This window comes from Argopecten irradians, chromosome 2 (assembly GCF_041381155.1).
Source record: "Argopecten irradians isolate NY chromosome 2, Ai_NY, whole genome shotgun sequence".
Lineage (NCBI taxonomy): Eukaryota > Metazoa > Mollusca > Bivalvia > Pectinida > Pectinidae > Argopecten > Argopecten irradians.
Window position 1 is genome coordinate 35028885 of NC_091135.1, and position 25243 is coordinate 35054127.

A 25243-nucleotide genomic window follows, 5' to 3' on the forward strand; every position below is an offset into this window, starting at 1 on the left:
TATTATATGATAACATAGATTAATTTTCTGTTCGATATTTCAGTGGTTAAAGACAAGTTAAAAGCTGCACTTGCTTCTTGGTCCTATTCATCTGACAGGATTTGCACTCATACAATCAATGCATTCCGGATTAAAGATGCATCATTTTAATTACAATGCATACAGAACTTTCTTCAATGTCAAACTTTATTTTCTCAACAAGAGATCCAAGCCTATCTTGGCAACCACTACAAAATGATCTACCTCTGACAATGGAAAGTGGGAACATTTCTCTGCTTTTCAAACTTTGACTTCATACTAGTAACTACAAAAAAGTACATGTAACCCTGGTCAATACTAGCCGCAATATAACACTCGGCTAGAGAGAACTTCCCTTTAGCTCGATCAGTTGAGCGTCAGGCGATTAATCCAGAGGTCACGAGTTTGATCCCTAGCAGAGGCAGGTGTTAAAGTTATTGTAAATCCTGCACCCTGTTACATACATAAGAAAGAGAAAGATCCCTTTAGTGCTTTCTGAGAAATAGCAGTAACAAACTTCAATTATCAAAATCCAAGATGGCAGTTTGTTGCCATATTGTTGACCAACCAGTCCCAAAATGCAATATGCACAACTAAGGCCCTAGGGGAACCTACATATGAAATTTGAGACCCTTCATATCAGTACTTTCTCAGAAACAGCGGTAACAAGAATTGTTAAAGGACAGACCACGGATGAAAGGTGATTTGAATAGCCTACCATCTGATAATGTTGGGCTAAAATATAATACTGTTCCATTTTTAAAACCTTGTGTTTTCCAAATACTTCACAGTTTGAAGCAACATGGTATATTTCAATGGAAGAGTTTGTCATTATTTCGTGTAGTAGAATACAGCATATTTACATTAAGGCCAAAAAAATATGTCTGTTTAGGGTTACATTGGCAAAAAAGATAGGGTCGGTCAGGAGGATTTAAAAACAAATTTTTTGTTAGTGTCTTTCACTCTAAAATGATGGCCGAAACCGGAGTCTAAGATCAAAATCCCGACTTTTTATTTTTTTTCATAGAAAAGTGTGGGGAAAAAAATAAGGTGGGGGTAAAAAATTAAGGTCGGTCGGGTAACCCTAAACAGAATTGTTTTTTGGCCTAATAGAATTATTTAGACTATTATTACTTGATCCACCTCTGTTTTTTCTCGAACCACCTCCAAAACATGTTCCAAACATTTAATGGCTTTGCTTACGGTTAATATGACAAAATCCTATCCTGCAACTCAGAACTGACATAGTTAAAATCACAAGTTATAGGTCTATATATATAGGACAGTTACAACAGTCTATATGTACAGTTTTGTCCCAGCTCTAAGGCACTGCAGGTCCTTACACGATGACAAAGGTAAAGGACATTAAACTGGACAAACAAAACAGTCGTCCTCTGTGTCCACTACATAGTTCTGATAAATTGACATTTCAACAAACTCATACCCCGGTAAATCAAACAACTTAAGTTCTGGTGATTGATTAAGGAGCATGCTATATAATTGTATTAAAAACAACAGAACAGATATAAATGGCACCAAATATTTTCACTTTGTACTATGATCATTATAACCATATATTTCATGTTACACTGCAATAGAAATATAAAGTGTCATGTTACAGTGCTGATTTGTAATGCTGATATATCATAAATACACACAAGAGTATGTTGTGTAGAATGCGCTTACTTTATACAGGTACAAGAGTTTAATATAATAGATAAATCACATGTAACACATCCTCTTATTTTACAAGTAACGGATGTGATGTAAAGATGTATCAAAGTTGTTTTAAAAAAAACCACTATTCACATGGGTAAGTACATTGTATAAGTACATATGAGATGTATTCATATTTATTTTGTCATCCATATAGTTCATTTAAGCAATAAACTGTTGCCAGATTAGACATACAGTTAATATGAAGCCCATCCGGAAGGAAGATAAATAGAATGGCGCCCATTAGGGCGCCATGAATATATATCTTTCGGACGGATGGGCTTCATATCACATGTATGTCCAATCTCATAACAGTTTATTACTTATATTTCCATTACGATCATTCGAATTCAAAACTACACACGTATATCCTTTAAATTTCCCGCTTGCGCTAGTGTTGACGTCACCAAGTTCAATAGACGGAACAGCAATAGCATCAGCTTCTGAATATAGTTCAACACAAAAGGGTTTGAAACAAGCGAACAAATGAAAATTATGCGATGACGTTTTTTTAATAAAAGTGATTTTGTCAAAACGATAATACTATTAGATTTCATAGACTACACAACTTTAAAACCACTTTTGAAATTATTTGACCGTTATGTATAGGCGTAAGTATACATTGAATACATTGTCAGTGACGCGGCGGAAACGTTAGATATTCATACGCTTGACCAGATTGGAGTTCATAGCCAGATATTGCCCATCTGGTTTAACATAGATTAAACGGGAAACTGAAAGTAGAATGGAAATATAGTCCAATGTAATAAATCTGTCCATCTTGTCTTTGTACATCCTCCATTTATACTTTACAGTCCAAAATGTTACTTATTATGCTTTGATTTACAGATCACACAATTCCATCTCTTCTACAAAATGTATATGTAAAATTATCCGTTCCTGTGAACTAGCATTCACAGTTGCATCTCTCACAAATAAAAATGACATCAGTAGCTTTCGCAGATAACTCTGTATAATGGAAAGACTCTATATTAATTTAAAAGATAATATAATGTCATGTTATAGTCAATAACTAATTAGTCTGCTGAAAAGTCTCTGTATAATTTGTCCACATTTGTACAAAACTTTGTGAGAGTCTCAAATCTCCTTATAATGTTGGCTATCCTCATTTCAGGCAGTTCTGTAGTTATGATTGTAAAAAGATGACCGAACACAAGACTATCCAGTTCTGTAGGTCTGCAAGTATAAAAATGAAAATTACATTATTTAAATATCCTTTAACAGGAACTGCTGACCTCTGTTTATACTATATAATGAATTATTTTTTTCAAAAATGTGAAACTCTCAACTTTAAAACAAATAGCAATCTTTCAGATTCCTTTAATATGCTCATTTATTCCTAAAGTTTCCTATTCAAGTAAAATGTTCCATTCTACAAGTTAGAAGAGTATATGACCAAACATTAAAACCTTATGTAATAAACAAAAATGACTTACTTTTCTCCAAAGAAATATGGGTTTGTTCCTAGTCTATCAGACAAGGCTTGACAGCATGTGACCACCTCATCACACACCTGGAAGTAGATAAAAATCTTTTAATCAAATGATTATGAGTCAATATATAGCACTAAGCAAATAAGTGGCCTATCACTATAACACAGATATGTATGTCAGTTTTGCCCATTGGTCCCATCCAATTGGCAGTAACAGGTTTAAACTTCAGTTGGTTTGGAGAAGAAGTGGTTTGGTCACCAGAAACAGTGCTAGTCGCAAGGTAACAGCAGAAGCGATAGCTGACCTGACCTTGGTTGGGCCTGATCCACCCAGCCGGCACACCTCTGGAGGACGTCGTGGAAAGTGACGAAGGGACCGGCCAGCATTAGAGTCATTCAGTGTATTCAAGGTAAAATGTGTTACATTAAGCGACAAATTTCTTTCTAGATTGTATCAAAAGTTCAGGGCCATGATTCAACAGTTGCCAGTTTAGAGGTCTAATTTTTAGGTCATCTGACCCAAAGACCTTTGTCATTATGCACCGTCCATTGTCATGCCGTCCTTTAAAATAATTTCTTATGAATAAACAATAGGCCTAGAGACCTGATATTGGGCCTGTAGCATGCTGGGATGAATGGCTTCAAAGTTTGTTCAAGTGAATGAACATGACCTTCATTCAAGGTCACAAGGGTTAAATAGGCTAAAATCTTTAAATAACTTCTTAAAAATAAATAATTAATAATCCTAGAGAATGGATATTGGACGTGTAGCATGGTGGGGATCAAGGTACCTTCATTCTTGGTCTAATCCATCAAATATATCAGAACCTGAACTTCTTCTATTAAAAGAGTTCTTTGTATTTTTGCCTTAATTGTTTGCCACTACTATATTCTTTGAGGTGTTGTATTGTGCCAATAGTCAGATGACTGTAAGGCCTATGGGCCTCTTGGTTGTTTTTTTTTTTTTTTTTTTTTTCTAAATTTGGCTTTCTGACATTAGCGAAAAAAATAATAATGACTTATTCACGTTACAACAGCAACTGTGTGGATTTGGAATCTCAGATGAGAAACATGCTGTAAAGGGGCTAGCTGCTGTTAGGAAGACATTTGATTTGACTTCAAACACCAGAGAAGGGAGACTGTCAAACCAATATGTTTTATGCTGGTAATCTTGTTATCTCTAATTATAACATACAATATAAATCTTCATGTGAAATTCAGGTCATACTCTTAACCAGAAAATTCCTGTTAATTTCAGGTTATTTTCAGACATGAAAAAATCTTCATGTGAAATTCAGATCAATTAGAAGTCATTTTCAGGTAAATTTAAGGTCAAGTTTTTGACAAGAATTGACCTGTTTTGTGTCTTTTTCAGGTGACCTGAAAAATTTCACCCGAAATTGACCTGAATTTTCCAGAAGATATTTTCCGTTACAAGTTGCATTGTTACAATTTTATAGCTATCTATCAAACAGTACCTCATCAAATGTCTTCTTTGCCCAGCCAACACTGTTCAATCTCGTCTTGATGTCTCGTTGTTTTAGCCTTGGTAGTAACCATGATAAAGGCTGAGGTTGAGCTATACCATAACGAGGAATGGTTACCTAGGGAAGTAAACACACACCTTAATAATAATTCAAAGAAATACAATAGTAGGTGTATAGCAACAAATACACACATGACAAGGAGATAATAGGACCGGTTATCTGAAGTTTGTTTTCTTTAACGTTCTATTAACAGCCAGGGCCATTTAAGGACGTTGCCAGGTTTATGGGTAAAGTAAAGGCGGAGTTCCGATAAAAAACCAGCGGTCAGTACCTGGTAACAGACCAACATGGGATTCAAACTTGCATCCCAGAGGTGGAGGGATTGTGGTAATATGTCTGAACATCTTCACCACTTCGTCAATGTGGCCCAAATATTTGTAAAATGGTATATAACAAATAGATAAGCACTTTAGTAGGCAATCTAATTAAAATCAGACTTGTAATTATGCTCCACAACGATACTCTACGTTACGCTCCAATACAAGATCTAACAATGCCCGTTCGGGGTCACCTCAGCATGACCCCTATGGTTAGCCAATCAGCGCGTCGCCTAGGGAATCTTCGGTGTGGTTGATTCATTCGGAAGTGTAAACTGATAATAATACGTCCCGAGATGTTTCGATTCTAGGCCAGAGGTCATGCTGAGGTGACCTTGAACGGAGCATTGTTAGATCTTGTATTGGAGCGTAACGTAGAGTATCTTAGTAGAGTGGAATTACAAGTCTAATTTTAATTAGATTGTTTAGTAGGTGACGTAGATTTTGAAAAGCAAAGTTATACTAATTAAAATAAGCAATTATTTACATAGTAAATTTCACATTGATGGTAAGTAATTCTTTAGATATTTGTTATAGCGTAATTATTTTAAAAATTGTATTACGGGTAGTCATATTAATCGTGATCTTGCAGTTTTAAAATCAAATGAAAATATTTCCATAAATACCTCATTTAAAACATCAGGTATAACCCAACTCAGGTATAACTGGAAAAAAAGAACAGCTGATTATGTAACTTCAAATTATGTAACGTCATCTGGTCATGTAAATAAGAACAGCTGATTATGTATCTTCAAATTATGTAACGTCATCTGGTCATGTAAATAAGAACAGCTGATTATGTACCTTCAAATTATGTAACGTCATCGGTCAGATTCAGGTGAAATGGTAGAGCAAAACACCATCAATAAATTGATCTTATACATTATCCACATATTTGTTCTTATACACAGACACTGTCATATGTGTTCAGTATTACACATGTGTATGAAAGTGTCTGTTTAGTCTGTGTATGCACTACATGTTCATTACCTCAGCATTAACCAATATATTGTCCACCATTGCAATGTAGGCTTTCATATCTGACCGCTGGGCGTCATCCAAATGTTCACTTATACTGAATCCCTGAAACAATACAGGTATATAAAAGTTGATGTTTAAACCTCGTAAGTAACCATGACAAGTCAGTTTATGCCACTGTTCTTTTAACAAATATGTATTGGTTTTTTTTTGGTTTTTTTTTGTATAATATATAACCACTAAATAACCTTATCAAAACTCAGTTCATAACAAAATAAAACTTTTTTTTTTCTTTGGCGCTTTTTTTCTCTGTTACATTTTAAACATTGACTGAAAAAGTATCTTTGAATGTTTTACAAGATGTCGACATTTTAAAAGTGGAAAGACACATCCTTACATTACATCTGTCTCATTTGCTATAATTGATCAGAATTACTTTAATCTAAAAATTGACTCTTTCATAACACTAGCTTTTTCCTAAACACTGTAATGAAAGTTTTATTTTCAATTCAATTGATTTTTTATAATATCAATAATTCATATTATTTTCATTTTGAATCATATCTAATTAATCGTTGTTAGAGCAGTATCACTCACCCTTTGATTAACAAATGCTACTATAGGATCAAACTCAGATGTCAAGAATGGTCCAACTTTTATAAAAGGCACTTTTCCTAAAAATAAGAAACATACATGTACATGTAATTATATATTACCTTACATCTATGTAGAAACAAGGGTTAAATTAATGATTTATACATGAATTAATGGTGTGTTTTATTTATGTGTGTATTTGATTACTCTAGGAAAAGAATGCTCCTAAATGTACACTTTGGACAGAGGAGTTGGCATCAGATACCTCTGGACAACAGCCATAAGATTTCTGACAGACGGTCATCATCAGACCTCATGCCAGTAACAGAATGAAGGTACAAAATGAATATTTGTTCGAGCATCAGATTGTCAAATGCTTCTGAAGATGAACCTGAAATTTTATAAAAGGTGAAAGGGTGTATTTAGGACCTGGATTGGGTCAGCATTGTGGACCAAGTACCTCTGGAAGTTTGGAAGGTCATACAGAATTGGAACCTTGGTTTGGTTGGTACATGGATTTTCCTTCTCATCTAACTACAATTGTTTCCACACCTACTTACATATAAGTAACATTTGTACATACCTGATGGTGACATTTCTTCAGCATTTGTCCTCAGTTCCTCCCGGTAGTTTAGTCCACACATATGGAGGAAGGTTTTAACACTTAGGCAGGCTGCTTGGTCTGGCAGTGTGATCTGTTCAACTATTGAAAATATGACCGTGAAACAGAACTGTTACAAATGAACCAGTTTGAATTCACAAATGAAATTCTGAAAACTTTTTTTTTTATGTTCTGGTCCACCAACTCTAATTTTTGTATTTAGTCCACTGTAAGTAGCTGCAGTTAGCCTCTGCGTGGTGTCAAGGAAATTTACCCAATGGGAAAAATTAATTACTACAACTGTGTGTTGATCTACCACTTTGTACAAAGAAACTAAAATCGACAACCTCAAAAAACCATGCTAGTCATTTTTAACAATATCTTCAAAATCAAATGTGAAAGTTTTATTATGTATTCAATTTATGACAAAATAAATATGAATAATATTTGGTCTGTAAATTTTGTGTATATGGTGTGCATATAACACGCAAGATGTTGTCAATGCCAAAAGTGTGAAACAATTCAAAATACTGCTAGATGATTACTGAAAAAATAACAGCACATACATGTATCATAATGACAGATGTTCACTCAAAATTATTTTAAATCCATAATTTTGTATATTTATATGATATGGACAATGGACATAGAGGTTTGCAGTCTACATCCATTGTTATCATATTAAATCATTTTAAATAAGGTTTTTGATACATTTTGTCAGACCAAACGCCTATAGTATACATATAGTACATTAATTGAGGTATATAACACATACCTTGGTACTGCTGAAAAAACTGCACATCATCTGGCCATCGCTCAATAGCTACAATACATAAATATTTTACAATTACACGTCTCAGTTTTAGATTTTTGATACAAGACTAATTTATACTTACATGATTTCTTTATATAAGTCTGAAATGATTTTCTTTCAAACAAATGATACAGGTTTGTATATTGTATTGTATATTAATTTACTGAGCTTTTGTAGATGGTCAATTCAAATTCTATCTTGTATACAATGTACATGTATTTGTATATGAAGTTAACCATTTTACATGATTTTCACTCTGAAATTTGCATCTTTAAAGATGTACTTGAATTTAGTTTTCCATATACATGTATTTAAAGCTTTATTTGAATATCACCGAGGTGAATAACTTAATATCATTTGACTCAGAGATAATAGTTCTAGAAATGCCATTAAATGTATTACAGTCAGCAACATAAATGTGATATTGCAAATGAAATGAATTTTAAAGTACATGTAGTCATGATTTTTTTATCTGGTGTTTTGATCTTGAAATGAAATAATAGACCAAAGATAGTGCAAGACCACAATAATAGTATGCATCTAAATGAAAAAAAAATCAAACTTGATAAAGAAAATGATCCTATCAAAAGGAAATCAATTTTGTTTTGGTCAGACACCTTAGCATGTCACATTGAACTACTTACTTCTGATCTGTAGTAAGACTACTGAATATGCATTCTTATAAATTGAGTTCATATGTGATCACCATTATTCATAGGCGATACTGTACATGTATGTTATTTTACATTTCTAGCAGAACAGAACTGGTTAGCTCATCGGCAGCCAGGTAACTCAGCTGCCATTGTAGGTCATCCTGCTAGTGTTTGATGTTCACAGGTTCGAACTCAGGTCTCACCACTACATCTTTTACTCTATGCTTCCTAATTTAGTGGTAAGCTAGGTCCAGGTCTCATGACTGTCTTTGAGGGCAAAGACTTTGAGAAAGGAGGGACACATGCATACAGTGTATGAGTATATCAGAAGTAAATTGGGTCAATAATGGCTACTAGCTCCTACGTTAATCCAATAATATTAGATGCATAACATTGAGAAGCTTCTGAAAGGCAATGTTAGATACGACGTATGATTCAAAAGTGCCTCTTTGTGCTGTACCTCTCACATTGTTTGGAGTAAATTAGAGGCTAGAAACATACGGCTACTATTCAAAGACCCCTTACTACGATGAAATAGCTCTGGACAACGGACCTAAGATTTCTGACAGATGGTAATATTGTTGTCTCTGCCAGGAATGGAGTGTTCGAACCCAATCCTGCCCCCATGTCATTTCGAAATATTGTTTTCAATAAGGGCGCAGCCCTTCGTGCCCGAAGGCATGAAGTGCGAAGCACTTCTAAGGTAACAGATACATGAAAATATAAGAAAAAGCGCAATCTTCAAAATTCAATCCTACACACTGACAGCTTCAGTTTGCGGCCGCCATTTTTTATACACATGGGGTGGTTGTGTGTTGCTTCGTTACTGCTCTCCCCAGTCAATATATATTTATCTAATGCAAATGCATAACAGGAGTAATTAAACATTTTTTATTATTTCTTAATTAATAATAATAACATTTTGAAAATAAAAAGCTAAAGAATGCAGTCAAAATATCCACCAAGGCGAAGATGAGCACAAGGAATGATGACGTCACATAACGTCAACAAAATGCCCTGAAATCATAGGATTTGCATACGCGGCACTCCGGCCTTGAATGGACACAGAAATCCTAATCTTTGAGTTCATTTCTTTGAGTTTATGCTGGACAATTATTACATCATATACTTCTATAGTTTTAAGTGCGTCCTTTTATTTCTAAATCATGTCTTCTACATGAAATAGAAAATAAAATAAACAGGCAGAGCTTCGTTCTTCCTATGCCGTGCATGATTCATAATAAAACTAGCTGCAATATTGTAGCTCAAAAGACTTTTAGACAGATAATGAATTGATGTCGTCTTTATAGCTACAATTGGTGCTTATTACTGCTAATGGAGCAAAGTAATGGTTATGCAAACCATTATTAAAACGTTTGCATGCATTTTATCTTATTTGTTTTATATCGCTTACCTACTAGACAATAAAACTAAACCGTATAAAATATCAAATTCTCAGCTAGACATCAGTTTTTTACATATACATATATATATATATATATATGAAGCCCTTTCTGAAGAGAATTTATACCGGAAGTCTTCAAAATATGAATTTGTCGTCTTGTGATAGGTACGGTAGATATCAAGAATGGTAGTTATGTTTGTTTAGGATAACAACATTATGTAAATGCTTGCATATGCATAAATTAATAAAGTATAGAAAATTGTGCCCGAGTGATCTTCGGAGGCGCTGCTCCACTACGACACATAGGGACCAATTCGTACCCGGCCGAAAGGTATAGTAGGCTGGGTACGTATAAAACATCTGGCTGCGCCCTTCAAGGCCTTGCCTTCAGTCATATTATGTACTAGATATATATCATTAAATATTAATTAAGCTGCATATTTCTTAATTAGTGTCAACTCTCTAAAGTTGACCAACAACAAAGCAACAAATTGAACAATAGTTGACCCCACTCAACTGCAGAAACAACACACATAACGTAACAATCTGACAAAGTAGTCTGATATGAATGTAGCAGGTGATAATGAACTCAGGGAAGAAGTGAGAGACACTACTGACGAAAGCATGAATAAGCAGGTGAAAATGAACAAAAAGCTAATAAGCTTTTAAGTAATTAATTTCTACCACCAAGTTCCGTCTGTATGGCTTCAGATACCAAGGATGACATCTTTCCACTGCTACAAGGTTGTCCAACACCGGAAATTGATTATTCGGAACACTTACTCGGTATGCTCTAGACTTTACCATTGAAAACTATAATGCATTTCTACTTTCACTTTCAATTTCAACAAATTTTATTGCAAATATTATGCAAATGGTTTGGCAACAGGCAAAGCCTATATTAGCCATCTCTAAACAAATCTGGTATAGTACAATTATCAACAAAATATTTTAACATTTAACATTACATTTTGAATGAATATTATTATTAGTGTGTCTCCCCAACCAGAAACATAACTATATATTTCTGCCCCAACCCATCATAGCAGAAAAATCACTTTTACCCAAGTAGTCAAAAGACTTCCACAAAATAGTCCGTAATACATACCAGTATAAAGATACATAAAATTTCTTATTCCATTTATGGAAAATGTCATGAATTTGTAAATTATTATCAGTAATATGATTGGGTCATTTGTTCTTTCCGATGATTTTTTTCGCCGCGATCAACAAATCCGTACGTTAGTCTCGCCCAATCTGAGTTAATCACTTCCGGTATTTGACAGCCCGACAACTTTAAAAGCAATATTTACCACTATTTTCATTGTCTTGTAAACTGTGATCTAATCAGTGCAAACAGCTTCGATTATTAGAGAAAGGAGGCGTAGTTTTCAAGTCCGGTTACACGGTATTGTCATAAAAATGGGCAATGGAATGAATAAGGTACGTATGGAAGAAAATTAGGCCAAAGCGCAATGCGTCAAAAATGATCAGCTGATTTGAATAAAAGTTACCGCTGATTTTATAATGCAATCGAGATAATAAAAAATGATCGATCGTTTTCAAACGTATCGGGATTATGTTATTGTATTGAATAGTTGATTTTTTTATTTTTGATCACTTTAGTTATCTGAGATTGTAAAATGTATATACAAATGAAAAAAATACATATACAATGTACATGTATTATTAATTCTGTGTTGTTTGTTGTTGCACGCAGTAACAAGTAATCACTGCAAAATCAAAGTCAGTATATTTATGTTCCATCCAGTGTATGTTTTAGTAATAGTAAACCTTTGTTATGAGGTTATTTGTTAATCAAATATTAATATTATTGATATTATTTAATGATAAGCATTTTAAAGTACAAATAATATCTGCTCTAATTTCATGGAAATAAGAATATTGAAAAGTGACATTATTAAACCAGAGCCTTCAATAACATTACTTTATTTATATCTTGGTATAATCTAACATAGAAATGAGATTTGTATACATATGCAAGTGCTCATATACTGACAAGATGGGCACATGCAGTGAAATGAAAATATATTTTCAATTCTAATGATTTGACATAGAAAAAAGATAATATGAATTACCTGAAAGTTAAAAGAGCATTGATGAATTTACATCTACTACCAGGATAGCTAGATTTTTACAATAGAAGGAAATCTTATATCCAACAAAAACACTATCAATAAACTCTACTCGTGTAAGTACATGTATATACAATCTATACATAATAGATATCGGGACTATTTAATCCACTAAATGACCCCTGTTTTATTCTGGTTTCAGATTATTCCTGGCCTTTATGTAGGTAACTTCAGGGATTCCAAAGATCCAGAGCAATTAGAAAAGTACAAAATAACTCACATTTTGTCGATACATGATAATGCTAAGAAGATCCTTGAGGTGTGTATTACAAAATCAAATATTTAAATTCTTGTGTATCCAATTCCAAATTATCAATGATGAAATACAAATTGTTTTTTCATATTTGAATAAAACTAAGTATACAGGATGTGAATCAATCTGCACAGTCTTTGAACCTGCCAAGATGTATCAATTATTGCATTTTCCTTTTACTATCATAAATCCACATTTGAAATCCAGAAACTGAAGATCTTTATTTTTCATTAAAACATCATTTTACATGTGTAAGGATGCTGAAGCTAGGGATCAAGTAATAAAATAATTTAAATAATGCACCATCCTCCTTGAAAAATGAACTTAATTAAAACAGACAGTCACACTTGTAGATTCCATGTTGAAGTCTCATAGTCTTCTGGTCCGGCGACAGTTCAATTACTCCACTGAGTCAACATCCTTACACTTACATGACATATTTACCTGTAACTCAGTCAACAGACTGTTATTGTACTGATGACTTTTATAATACAGGACAAGGAATACCTATGTATTGTCGCCAGTGACACACCTGATCAGACCCTCACCAAGTTCTTCCCTCAGTGTATAGACTTCATCCATGAGGCTCGGCTCAAAGGAGGCAATGTTATTGTCCACTGGTGAGTTATTTTTTATTTTTACATGCCAAACTGTTACGTCAATGTCACTGTGTTTGAGGTACTGAAATCTGGCTATTTTCAGATGTTTCAAGACACCTAGTGACATTTTTATAGTATGATTTAATTATGCTACATTGTGCCAAGACAAGTTAATTATGTTCTTGTATTGATTGTTAGAACTGTAAACTTACTCATTTTAGCGATAGTTTTATATCAGCACTTTTTACACTGTTTTTGAAGAGCTAATTTATGTACTGTGCTAAATTTTGTAAAAGGGTTTTTCCATATTTTCGTTATTGAACCACAAAATTGCGCTATTCATAACCTCACTAATTAACTATTATTTACTGTTTTTCCATGTGCGCTTAAACTTGACTGTGATCAAATACGTTTACAGTATTCCCGTAATCTTATACAGTTTGCTTACAATTAAGTTTCTAAAATTGGATATTGTAACAAGCCAAACAGACTTATAGACCTTGACTCAGTGTTACACATATATGGAAATGACTTATATATCAGAATCAAAACCCAGCAATCTACCGATCGTTACTTGTCTTTCTATACAGTATAGCAGGGGTGTCCAGAAGTGTGACAGTGACCGCTGCATACCTCATGACGGTCACTAGTCTTGGCTGGAGGGATGCCCTAAACGCCATTCGAGGAGCAAGGAGCTGTGCCAATCCAAATTTTGGTTTCCAGCGACAACTACAACAATTTGAAACTGACTTGGTGGAAAAGGTTAGTCTAAATTCAAAAGAGATATTTAGCCTCTTGTTATTCTGTCAACACTATATATCTCCTTGTGTCTGGTTCTTCTTGTAGAATCCCTCACAATCTCTAGCTTTGAGAGAGATATATTTTTTAGCTCACCTGGCCCGAAGGGCTGGTGAGCTTATGTCATGGTGCGCCGTCCGTCGTCCGTCCGTCATCCGTCCGTCAACATTTCCTTTAAATCGCTACTAGTCATAGAGTTCTGAATGGATTGTAACCAAATTTGGCCACAAACATCCTTGGCGGAGGGGGAACAGAACTTGTATAAATTTTGGCTCTGACCTCCCGGGGGCAGGAGGGGCGGGGCCCAATAGGGGAAATAGAAGTAAATCCTATAAATAGCTACTTGTCCTAGAGTTCTGCATGGATTGTAACCAAATTTGGCCATAAACATCATTGGGGGAAGGGGAACAGAACTTGTATAAATTTTGGCTCTGACCCTCCGGTTCCAGGAGGGGCAGGGCCCAATTAGGAAAATAAATGTAATTCTATAAATCGCTACTTGTCCTAGAGTTCTGTATGGATTGTAACCAAATTTGGCTGCAAATATCCTGGGGGAAGGGGAACAGAACTTGTATAAATTTTGGCTCTGACCCCCCGGGGGCAGGAGGGGCGGAGCCCAATAGGGGAAATAGAGGTAAATCCTATAAATCGTTACTTGTCCTAGAGTTCTGCATGGATTGTAACCAAATTTGGCCACAAACATCCTTAGGGGAAGGGAATAGATCTTGTATAATTTTTGGCTCTGACCCCCCAGGGGCAGGAGGGGCCGGGCCCAACAGGGGAAATAGAGGTAATTCTATAGATCATTACTTGTCCAAGAGTTCTGTATGGATTTTAACCAAATTTGGCCACAAACATCCTTGGGGGAAGGGGAACAGAACTTGTATAAATTTTGGCTCTGACCCTCCGGGGCCAGGAGGGGCGGGGCCTAATTGGGGAAATAGAGGTAATTCTATAGATCATTACTTGTCCAAGAGTTCTGCATGGATTGTAACCAAATTTGGCTGCAAATATCCTGGGGGGAAGGGGAACAGAACTTGTATAAATTTTGGCTCTGACCCCCCCGGGGCAGGAGGGGCGGAGCCCAATAGGGGAAATAGAGGTAAATCCTATAAATCGTTACTTGTCCTAGAGTTCTGCATGGATTGTAACCAAATTTGGCCACAAACATCCTTGGGGGAAGGGAATAGAACTTGTATAAATTTTGGCTCTGACCCTCCAGGGCCAGGAGGGACGGGGCCCAATTGGGGAAATAGAGGTAATTCTATAGATCATTACTTGTCCAAGAGTTCTGCATGGATTGTAACCAAATTTGGCCACAAACATCCTTGGGGGAAGGGGAACAGAACTTGTATAAATTTTGGCTCTGACCCTCCAGGGCCAGGAGGGGCGGGGCCCAATTGGGGAAATAGAGGTAATTCTATAAATCGCTACTTGTCCAAGAGTTCTGCATGGATTGTAACCAAATTTGGCCACAAACATCCTTGGGGGAAGGGGAACAGATCTTGTATAAATTTTGGCTCTGACCCCCCGGGGCCAGGAGGGACAGGGCCCAATAGGGGAAATAGAGGTATTTCTATAAATCGCTACTTGTCCTAGAGTTCTGCATGGATTGTAACCAAATTTGGTCACAAACATCCTTGGGGTAAGGTGAACAGAACTTGTATAAATTTTGGCTCCCCCCCCCTACCAAATGAAAATGCTTTGTACCAGCTAGGGTATAGATTTAAAGTAACCTTATACAACCTATATTTGAATTCAAGCAGAGATTGTAACTTTGACTCTTGAAAGGGGGATACACATGACTGTGCTTATAAGGGAATGGGGTGCTTATATACATGTATATGCCAAGTACTGAAATCTTGACAAAAACATCAGTATTTTATTCCTAAAATGTAATATGAATTCACCTGCAGGAGCGAAAGAGAGTTAAAGAAAAGTATGATCCCAGCCCTTACAATGATGAAATGGAATGTCGGGCGTTGCTTACAGCGTTCAAGAAGTTTGTCCTGTACGGAGATCCTAAAGATAAGGACGATGGTCTCTATCCTCTGCCTCCTAACGCTTACAAGTCCCGAGACAAGTCGCCAGCGAAAGATAAAGACGATAAAAACAGAAAATACGCCGAAAAAGCTGCTGTTCAAAAGAAGTTGTCCTGACGCCATTGTCAGGATTTCTCTGCTGAAGTTTTGCTGTGGGATACAGATTCTGAAACCAGCTAAAGAAGTCCTATAGCAATAAGTATTTGGAGAACAAATTCTGAGAAATAATCAGATATGTTGATTTGATGTTTGTAGTGTTGATATCAATCTGATTAAAACCAGCTTTTCAATACTTTTATGCTATGAAGCGTATTGAAGAGCTGGTTTTAATCAGATTGGTGTTGATATATATTACTCAGCCTAGCTGTACATTATTTAGAAACTTATTGTTTGGAAACACCCTTTTGTCAAAAATTGTATTCCCTGATATTTATATACATATTAGCATATATAAACAACAACCGTAAATACGCATATAAAATTGTAACACTTGTTCAGGTAGCTAAAAGCATCTTAATACTATAAATTTTTTTATTTTTTTTTTGTTTTGTCCGTTGATAATTATGTGACATAATGTATATTGCAGGAATTTACCAATTACCTGGGTACACTACAAGGTATTTCACCCAGTTGGACTTAAACGGTAGTTTTACTTTATGTTTTTAAGCCATATTTGACCCAATAAATGCCACTTGGATTTCTCAAATAAGAAAAGGTACTGAATTACATACAAAAAGGTGGGTCTGTGAATTTAAGTTATCAAAAAAAGTGGAAAAGGAAGGGCATATATTGGATAAAATATAAAATATTTAATAAATATATAAAATATCTATTTTACATCATTTTGATGAATTTTAATATCCATATCAGGATTGTGACAGCGAAATTTTCAAAATGCAATAAATTGTTTCCATAATTAGATGAAATTTCTATAACTTATATAACTGTTGTTTTAAGCCCTCCACCGTGAAAGGGGTATATAGTGTATGCTGGTCATGTCCTGTCCTGACCTGCAATGTCCTATTCTGTTCATATTTTTAATGGTAGAAGGGCATTTATGTGTCTTACCAGCATTTCTAGCTTACAGAAAAGAATTCTTTTGTTTAGGGTTTGGGTTTTATCCAAAGTTTATGTCCGAGATAAATATGCATTAACAAGGTCACATAAAATTGGTGGATGGTAGATTTGATCAGCGTGCATCTGTTTATCGTTCTCTCCGTCCACATTAGTGGAAGTCATTCTAATGATATCACAACAATGAACTTATTAAATGTCCAATAAACTTGAAAGTGATATCGCATAATTGTTTCTGTAGATATAAAATAAAATAAACAGAGTCGGATCTTTATACAGAAAAGTTTTTACCCAAATTGTCATATTTACTTACAGATAAAATGTATGGAAGATGAGAATATAAGAATGATGATGATGTGATAATTATTGCGGACTACAATCACGTCGTCAAATTTTTAGTGAAGAACACCTACATTTATATATGTAAAATACCTCATATATTGCCAATAATACAGTCTTCATATGAAAGCATTAAAGTTTTGTTAAATATTATGATAATTGATGTCAAATAAAGTGCAGTTTGTCATTTTTAAACATGTAGAAAAACAAAGATAAAAAAAACCCAATTGAGCTTAAAGGTGATAAAAACAGATTTTAAATATGCTATTTTTGTGTTGATATTTGTTTATTGTGATGCACTTTATGATTTCCAACAAAAAATACAGGTTGTATTTGACGTAATTTCAATAAAATGTGCTTGAAACGAAGTCCATAAACACCCTTGTCTAGAACGATCGCATCGCTTATCGCCCCTGATATCACCAGGTGGCCGTAGATTCGTGACGTCATCTGAGACCAACAGCTGTGACAAGAGCCGGGAAATTCAATGGGACAGTGTTGCGGTATTGGCGATTATAAATATATAAAACAGTCGCGCTACGTGTAGTTGCTATATTGATAAGTGGAAATGTATCCGTATATATAGTATACAATCTATAACATACCCTGATATAATAAAAACGATCGTTTACTCATTCTAATCGTTATATTCTGGGCTATAAAATTGTTATGTTCTTAAGGTCAAAAGTCATTTGACATCGTGTCCGTGTGTCAACTCAGGTTCGAGGAGGTTGCAGTTGATTTTTGTCTGTAAATTAAAACTCTAAACACACACTTTAAAGTTAATATCAACAAGAAGAAATAAAAGTTAACAAGAAAATGGACCAATACAAAAATGACACTACATATGCTACATGTACATACATATAATGCATATTTATAAAAGTAGACCCCGACATCCTTCATACCCTTTCTAAAACCCTATCATACCGCGACAAACGTGCCCCTTTCCCGCCTTATGTATGAATGTACTACATACCTCTATTTCCTATTTTGAAATCCTTCAGAACACCGCACAGAAAGGATTAGGCTTATGTATTTTTTAAAGTTCTGTAATAAGTTTTACGGATTTATTCGACAAAATTTCGGGGCTTTCCGTGTACGAAAATAGAATAACATGTACAGTAGTAATAATGCACGCACGACCGATATAAAAAAAAGACGGGACAAAACAGATACTAGATACAATGGCCAAATATGCATGACATGTACTCGTGGACAAGATATGCACGTTTAATAGTTCAACTAACACAGGGCCATGAAACAACCTATTTCTTATAAAAGACAAATCATTTACAAGACCGCTTCATTGTATTATCTAACCGTACGCAGTTTTGGAAAATTTCAAAAGTATATGAACAGTCCACAGGGATTTGAGAATTAGTTTGTATCAATATGGACACGCTAGATTGCCTATTGACCATTATGAGACGATTTAGGGGTCTAGATAAAAAAAATCGGTAAAAATCGTATTCTACATATACGCAAGTGAACTATGAAGAATATAACAGGAAATTAATGAGTACGCAAATTGCGGGCGAAATTGGCGAGCATACTATTTACAATGGCTGTGACGAGTTTTACGATGTATTATGATGCTTTTAAAGCGTTCTTAACATTGTAATTTTTCGATTTTAAATTATCTGCATTTATATAATGATAATATTGTGAATGTCGTCATATCATTATGCAACCCTGCTCGATCTGAACATACCGGCTTCACACCATCGGCACATTGTTGTGTAACTCAAAGTACATGTACAAAGAAATGTAATAATGAATTAATGGTCTTGCTAAGACTTATACACATTTTTTTTTTAATTCATGCAGTAGAATCTCTAAAAGGAAGTATGAAAACTGTGCAGGAGGACACTTTGTTTTTTCTTTTAATCATGCGCGTATGTTTGTAACAGATGATTTTTTTCCATCAAAACGTAGGTCTAAGGAGGTGGGCCGCAATGATTGTCCATTTTCACTACAATCTTATTTTGCACATAAAATTACCAGTATGTATATCAAAATTCCCCGGTTAATTTTATGTGTAAACTATAAATTACATACATGCACAGTCGTATTACTCCAGGGTGGACTGAATAGGAAAGTAATACTTATTCATTCGTGAAAAATGACCTTATATTTAACCCCTCGCATGATACTCCACATGATGATACATGTACTCGACATCATTTACATATAATGACGTCATTTTATAGGTTATGACATCAATAATGTGTCATTATGTATGGGATAAATCACGCTACCCAAAAAGTCGGAATATAACATATTTTTCTCCGTGTGTAAGACCTAAGACCTGTGGCTAAAATCCACATGCATGTTGACAGTTCCGCGATCGGCACACCGGCTTCCGCTAGTTGATTGTCTCAGATGACGTCACAACTCATCGGAACTCAAGGGAGGTAAGTCATAGAAAAAAATCTGTCGTCAAAAAGATGTGAAGATTGATTTCATTAATTTTACTATTTAGAGACAAAATATAAGCAAATATCAAACTGATATATGTTTTAATAGGACATACAAATGTTTCTAGCGTATTATCTCATTTTCCATGTCCCTTCTGTTTTTATCACCTTTAATTCATTTATTAATTCAAATTTGAAGGATTTTGCTAAAAGCCTATGTAGCAGTAAAATATTGTAATATAACAATATAACTTGTTAAAGTACCTAGCTATATAGAATATTGTATTCTTTATGCATACACTATACCTGAGAAATGTAATGACAAGCAGTCATTATATGACTTATTAATGCAGACTATTGTATCCTTTATACATAAGCTGTACACATTCATTTCAGTCCTATAGCACCTATAGCTGGATTACCTCCCTTGTATCAGTAAAAAAACACACTTAAACTATTTGTAGCTTTTCGACCTCAATGAGAAGTCATTTGGTTTTGAGATTGCCATCATAATTTTGGTATACACAAGTTATCTGCCCCTGTCAGTAGGTAATTTTTGTTGAGTCATTTGTTTGCAATAATAGTGTATACATGAATCTGTAAGAGGTTTGCAATAATAGTGTATACATGAATCTGTAAGAGGTTTGCAATAATAGTGTATACATGAATCTGTAAGAGGTTTGCAATAATAGTGTATACATGAATCTGTAAGAGGTTTGCAATAATAGTGTATACATGAATCTGTAAGAGGTTTGCAATAATAGTGTATACATGAATCTGTAAGAGGTTTGCAATAATAGTGTATACATGAATCTGTAAGAGGTTTGCAATAATAGTGTATACATGAATCTGTAAGAGGTTTGCAATAATAGTGTATACATGAATCTGTAAGAGGTTTGCAATAATAGTGTATACATGAATCTGTAAGAGGTTTGCAATAATAGTGTATACATGAATCTGTAAGAGGTTTGCAATAATAGTGTATACATGAATCTGTAAGAGGTTTGCAATAATAGTGTATACATGAATCTGTAAGAGGTTTGCAATAATAGTGTATACATGAATCTGTAAGAGGTTTGCAATAATAGTGTATACATGAATCTGTAAGAGGTTTGCAATAATAGTGTATACATGAATCTGTAAGAGGTTTGCAATAATAGTGTATACATGAATCTGTAAGAGGTTTGCAATAATAGTGTATACATGAATCTGTAAGAGGTTTGCAATAATAGTGTATACATGAATCTGTAAGAGGTTTGCAATAATAGTGTTACATGAATCTGTAAGAGGTTTGCAATAATAGTGTATACATGAATCTGTAAGAGGTTTGCAATAATAGTGTTACATGAATCTGTAAGAGGTTTGCAATAATAGTGTATACATGAATCTGTAAGAGGTTTGCAATAATAGTGTTACATGAATCTGTAAGAGGTTTGCAATAATAGTGTGTATACATGAATCTGTAAGAGGTTTGCAATAATAGTGTATACATGAATCTGTAAGAGGTTTGCAATAATAGTGTATACATGAATCTGTAAGAGGTTTGCAATAATAGTGTATACATGAATCTGTAAGAGGTTTGCAATAATAGTGTATACATGAATCTGTAAGAGGTTTGCAATAATAGTGTATACATGAATCTGTAAGAGGTTTGCAATAATAGTGTATACATGAATCTGTAAGAGGTTTGCAATAATAGTGTATACATGAATCTGTAAGAGGTTTGCAATAATAGTGTATACATGAATCTGTAAGAGGTTTGCAATAATAGTGTATACATGAATCTGTAAGAGGTTTGCAATAATAGTGTATACATGAATCTGTAAGAGGTTTGCAATAATAGTGTATACATGAATCTGTAAGAGGTTTGCAATAATAGTGTATACATGAATCTGTAAGAGGTTTGCAATAATAGTGTATACATGAATCTGTAAGAGGTTTGCAATAATAGTGTATACATGAATCTGTAAGAGGTTTGCAATAATAGTGTATACATGAATCTGTAAGAGGTTTGCAATAATAGTGTATACATGAATCTGTAAGAGGTTTGCAATAATAGTGTATACATGAATCTGTAAGAGGTTTGCAATAATAGTGTATACATGAATCTGTAAGAGGTTTGCAATAATAGTGTATACATGAATCTGTAAGAGGTTTGCAATAATAGTGTATACATGAATCTGTAAGAGGTTTGCAATAATAGTGTATACATGAATCTGTAAGAGGTTTGCAATAATAGTGTATACATGAATCTGTAAGAGGTTTGCAATAATAGTGTATACATGAATCTGTAAGAGGTTTGCAATAATAGTGTATACATGAATCTGTAAGAGGTTTGCAATAATAGTGTATACATGAATCTGTAAGAGGTTTGCAATAATAGTGTATACATGAATCTGTAAGAGGTTTGCAATAATAGTGTATACATGAATCTGTAAGAGGTTTGCAATAATAGTGTATACATGAATCTGTAAGAGGTTTGCAATAATAGTGTATACATGAATCTGTAAGAGGTTTGCAATAATAGTGTATACATGAATCTGTAAGAGGTTTGCAATAATAGTGTATACATGAATCTGTAAGAGGTTTGCAATAATAGTGTATACATGAATCTGTAAGAGGTTTGCAATAATAGTGTATACATGAATCTGTAAGAGGTTTGCAATAATAGTGTATACATGAATCTGTAAGAGGTTTGCAATAATAGTGTATACATGAATCTGTAAGAGGTTTGCAATAATAGTGTATACATGAATCTGTAAGAGGTTTGCAATAATAGTGTATACATGAATCTGTAAGAGGTTTGCAATAATAGTGTATACATGAATCTGTAAGAGGTTTGCAATAATAGTGTATACATGAATCTGTAAGAGGTTTGCAATAATAGTGTATACATGAATCTGTAAGAGGTTTGCAATAATAGTGTATACATGAATCTGTAAATGCAATAATAGTGTATACATGAATCTGTAAGAGGTTTGCAATAATAGTGTATACATGAATCTGTAAGAGGTTTGCAATAATAGTGTATACATGAATCTGTAAGAGGTTTGCAATAATAGTGTATACATGAATCTGTAAGAGGTTTGCAATAATAGTGTATACATGAATCTGTAAGAGGTTTGCAATAATAGTGTATACATGAATCTGTAAGAGGTTTGCAATAATAGTGTATACATGAATCTGTAAGAGGTTATGCAATAATAGTGTATACATGAATCTGTAAGAGGTTTGCAATAATAGTGTATACATGAATCTGTAAGAGGTTTGCAATAATAGTGTATACATGAATCTGTAAGAGGTTTGCAATAATAGTGTATACATGAATCTGTAAGAGGTTTGCAATAATAGTGTATACATGAATCTGTAAGAGGTTTGCAATAATAGTGTGTACATGAATCTGTAAGAGGTTTGCAATAATAGTGTATACATGAATCTGTAAGAGGTTTGCAATAATAGTGTATACATGAATCTGTAAGAGGTTTGCAATAATAGTGTATACATGAATCTGTAAGAGGTTTGCAATAATAGTGTATACATGAATCTGTAAGAGGTTTGCAATAATAGTGTATACATGAATCTGTAAGAGGTTTGCAATAATAGTGTATACATGAATCTGTAAGAGGTTTGCAATAATAGTGTATACATGAATCTGTAAGAGGTTTGCAATAATAGTGTATACATGAATCTGTAAGAGGTTTGCAATAATAGTGTATACATGAATCTGTAAGAGGTTTGCAATAATAGTGTATACATGAATCTGTAAGAGGTTTGCAATAATAGTGTATACATGAATCTGTAAGAGGTTTGCAATAATAGTGTATACATGAATCTGTAAGAGGTTTGCAATAATAGTGTATACATGAATCTGTAAGAGGTTTGCAATATAATAGTGTATACATGAATCTGTAAGAGGTTTGCAATAATAGTGTATACATGAATCTGTAAGAGGTTTGCAATAATAGTGTGTACATGAATCTGTAAGAGGTTTGCAATAATAGTGTGTACATGAATCTGTAAGAGGTTTGCAATAATAGTGTGTACATGAATCTGTAAGAGGTTTGCAATAATAGTGTGTACATGAATCTGTAAGAGGTTTGAAATTATACATGAATCTGTAAGAGTTGCAATAATAGTGTATACATGAATCTGTAAGAGGTTTGCAATAATAGTGTATACATGAATCTGTAAGAGGTTTGCAATAATAGTGTATACATGAATCTGTAAGAGGTTTGCAATAATAGTGTATACATGAATCTGTAAGAGGTTTGCAATAATAGTGTATACATGAATCTGTAAGAGGTTTGCAATAATAGTGTATACATGAATCTGTAAGAGGTTTGCAATAATAGTGTATACATGAATCTGTAAGAGGTTTGCAATAATAGTGTATACATGAATCTGTAAGAGGTTTGCAATAATAGTGTATACATGAATCTGTAAGAGGTTTGCAATAATAGTGTATACATGAATCTGTAAGAGGTTTGCAATAATAGTGTATACATGAATCTGTAAGAGGTTTGCAATAATTTATAGTGTAGTGTATACATGAATCTGTAAGAGGTTGCATATGTTATACTGCAGAGGTTTGCAATAATAGTGTATACATGAATCTGTAAGAGGTTTGCAATAATAGTGTATACATGAATCTGTAAGAGGTTTGCAATAATAGTGTATACATGAATCTGTAAGAGGTTTGCAATAATAGTGTATACATGAATCTGTAAGAGGTTTGCAATAATAGTGTATACATGAATCTGTAAGAGGTTTGCAATAATAGTGTATACATGAATCTGTAAGAGGTTTGCAATAATAGTGTATACATGAATCTGTAAGAGGTTTGCAATAATAGTGTATACATGAATCTGTAAGAGGTTTGCAATAATAGTGTATACATGAATCTGTAAGAGGTTTGCAATAATAGTGTATACATGAATCTGTAAGAGGTTTGCAAATAATAGTGTATACATGAATCTGTAAGAGGTTTGCAATAATAGTGTATACATGAATCTGTAAGAGGTTTGCAATAATAGTGTATACATGAATCTGTAAGAGGTTTGCAATAATAGTGTATACATGAATCTGTAAGAGGTTTGCAATAATAGTGTATACATGAATCTGTAAGAGGTTTGCAATAATAGTGTATACATGAATCTGTAAGAGGTTTGCAATAATAGTGTATACATGAATCTGTAAGAGGTTTGCAATAATAGTGTATACATGAATCTGTAAGAGGTTTGCAATAATAGTGTATACATGAATCTGTAAGAGGTTTGCAATAATAGTGTATACATGAATCTGTAAGAGGTTTGCAATAATAGTGTATACATGAATCTGTAAGAGGTTTGCAATAATAGTGTATACATGAATCTGTAAGAGGTTTGCAATAATAGTGTATACATGAATCTGTAAGAGGTTTGCAATAATAGTGTATACATGAATCTGTAAGAGGTTTGCAATAATAGT

At 34.0% G+C, this 25243-nt stretch overlaps 2 protein-coding genes across 3 annotated transcripts; one reads left to right on the plus strand and one right to left on the minus strand.

Moving 5' to 3' along the window:
* Positions 1–1546: 1546 nt before the first annotated feature.
* Positions 1547–10889, minus strand: LOC138315285 (metaxin-2-like). 2 transcript variants are annotated; one of them, XM_069256176.1, is made up of 9 exons: positions 10784–10889; positions 8000–8047; positions 7207–7326; positions 6627–6703; positions 6042–6134; positions 5678–5716; positions 4666–4791; positions 3192–3268; positions 1547–2931 (listed from the first exon to the last, which is right to left on the minus strand). In XM_069256176.1, the coding sequence occupies exons 1-9, from the start codon at positions 10821–10823 to the stop codon at positions 2772–2774; spliced, it is 780 nt and encodes a 259-aa protein (XP_069112277.1). In that variant the 5' UTR covers positions 10824–10889; the 3' UTR covers positions 1547–2771. The 2 variants fall into 2 exon arrangements, with proteins under 2 accessions (XP_069112277.1, XP_069112276.1); XM_069256175.1 differs by having other exon boundaries at positions 10781–10888.
* Positions 10890–11289: 400 nt separating this feature from the next.
* LOC138315286 (dual specificity protein phosphatase 22-like) lies at positions 11290–20487 on the plus strand. Its single transcript, XM_069256178.1, has 5 exons — positions 11290–11539; positions 12395–12511; positions 13001–13125; positions 13695–13866; positions 15819–20487. Exons 1-5 carry the CDS (start codon positions 11519–11521, stop codon positions 16059–16061), a joined length of 678 nt encoding a protein of 225 aa, XP_069112279.1. The 5' UTR covers positions 11290–11518; the 3' UTR covers positions 16062–20487.
* The last annotated feature ends 4756 nt before the right edge of the window (positions 20488–25243 follow it).

Excerpts from the sequence above, each read along its gene's own strand:
- LOC138315285 (XM_069256175.1), bottom strand. The coding sequence starts at position 10,823 with ATGTCATCCTTGGTATCTGAAGCCATACAGACGGAACTTGGTG. Across the intron at positions 6,704-7,206 it reads TGAAGAAATGTCACCATCAG|GAAAAGTGCCTTTTATAAAA; the intron begins GTATGTACAAAT and ends TCTTATTTTTAG. Across the intron at positions 4,792-5,677 it reads TACCTGATGTTTTAAATGAG|GTAACCATTCCTCGTTATGG; the intron begins GTATTTATGGAA and ends TTACTTCCCTAG.
- LOC138315286 (XM_069256178.1), top strand. The coding sequence starts at position 11,519 with ATGGGCAATGGAATGAATAAG. Across the intron at positions 11,540-12,394 it reads TGGGCAATGGAATGAATAAG|ATTATTCCTGGCCTTTATGT; the intron begins GTACGTATGGAA and ends TTCTGGTTTCAG. Across the intron at positions 13,126-13,694 it reads GGCAATGTTATTGTCCACTG|TATAGCAGGGGTGTCCAGAA; the intron begins GTGAGTTATTTT and ends CTTTCTATACAG.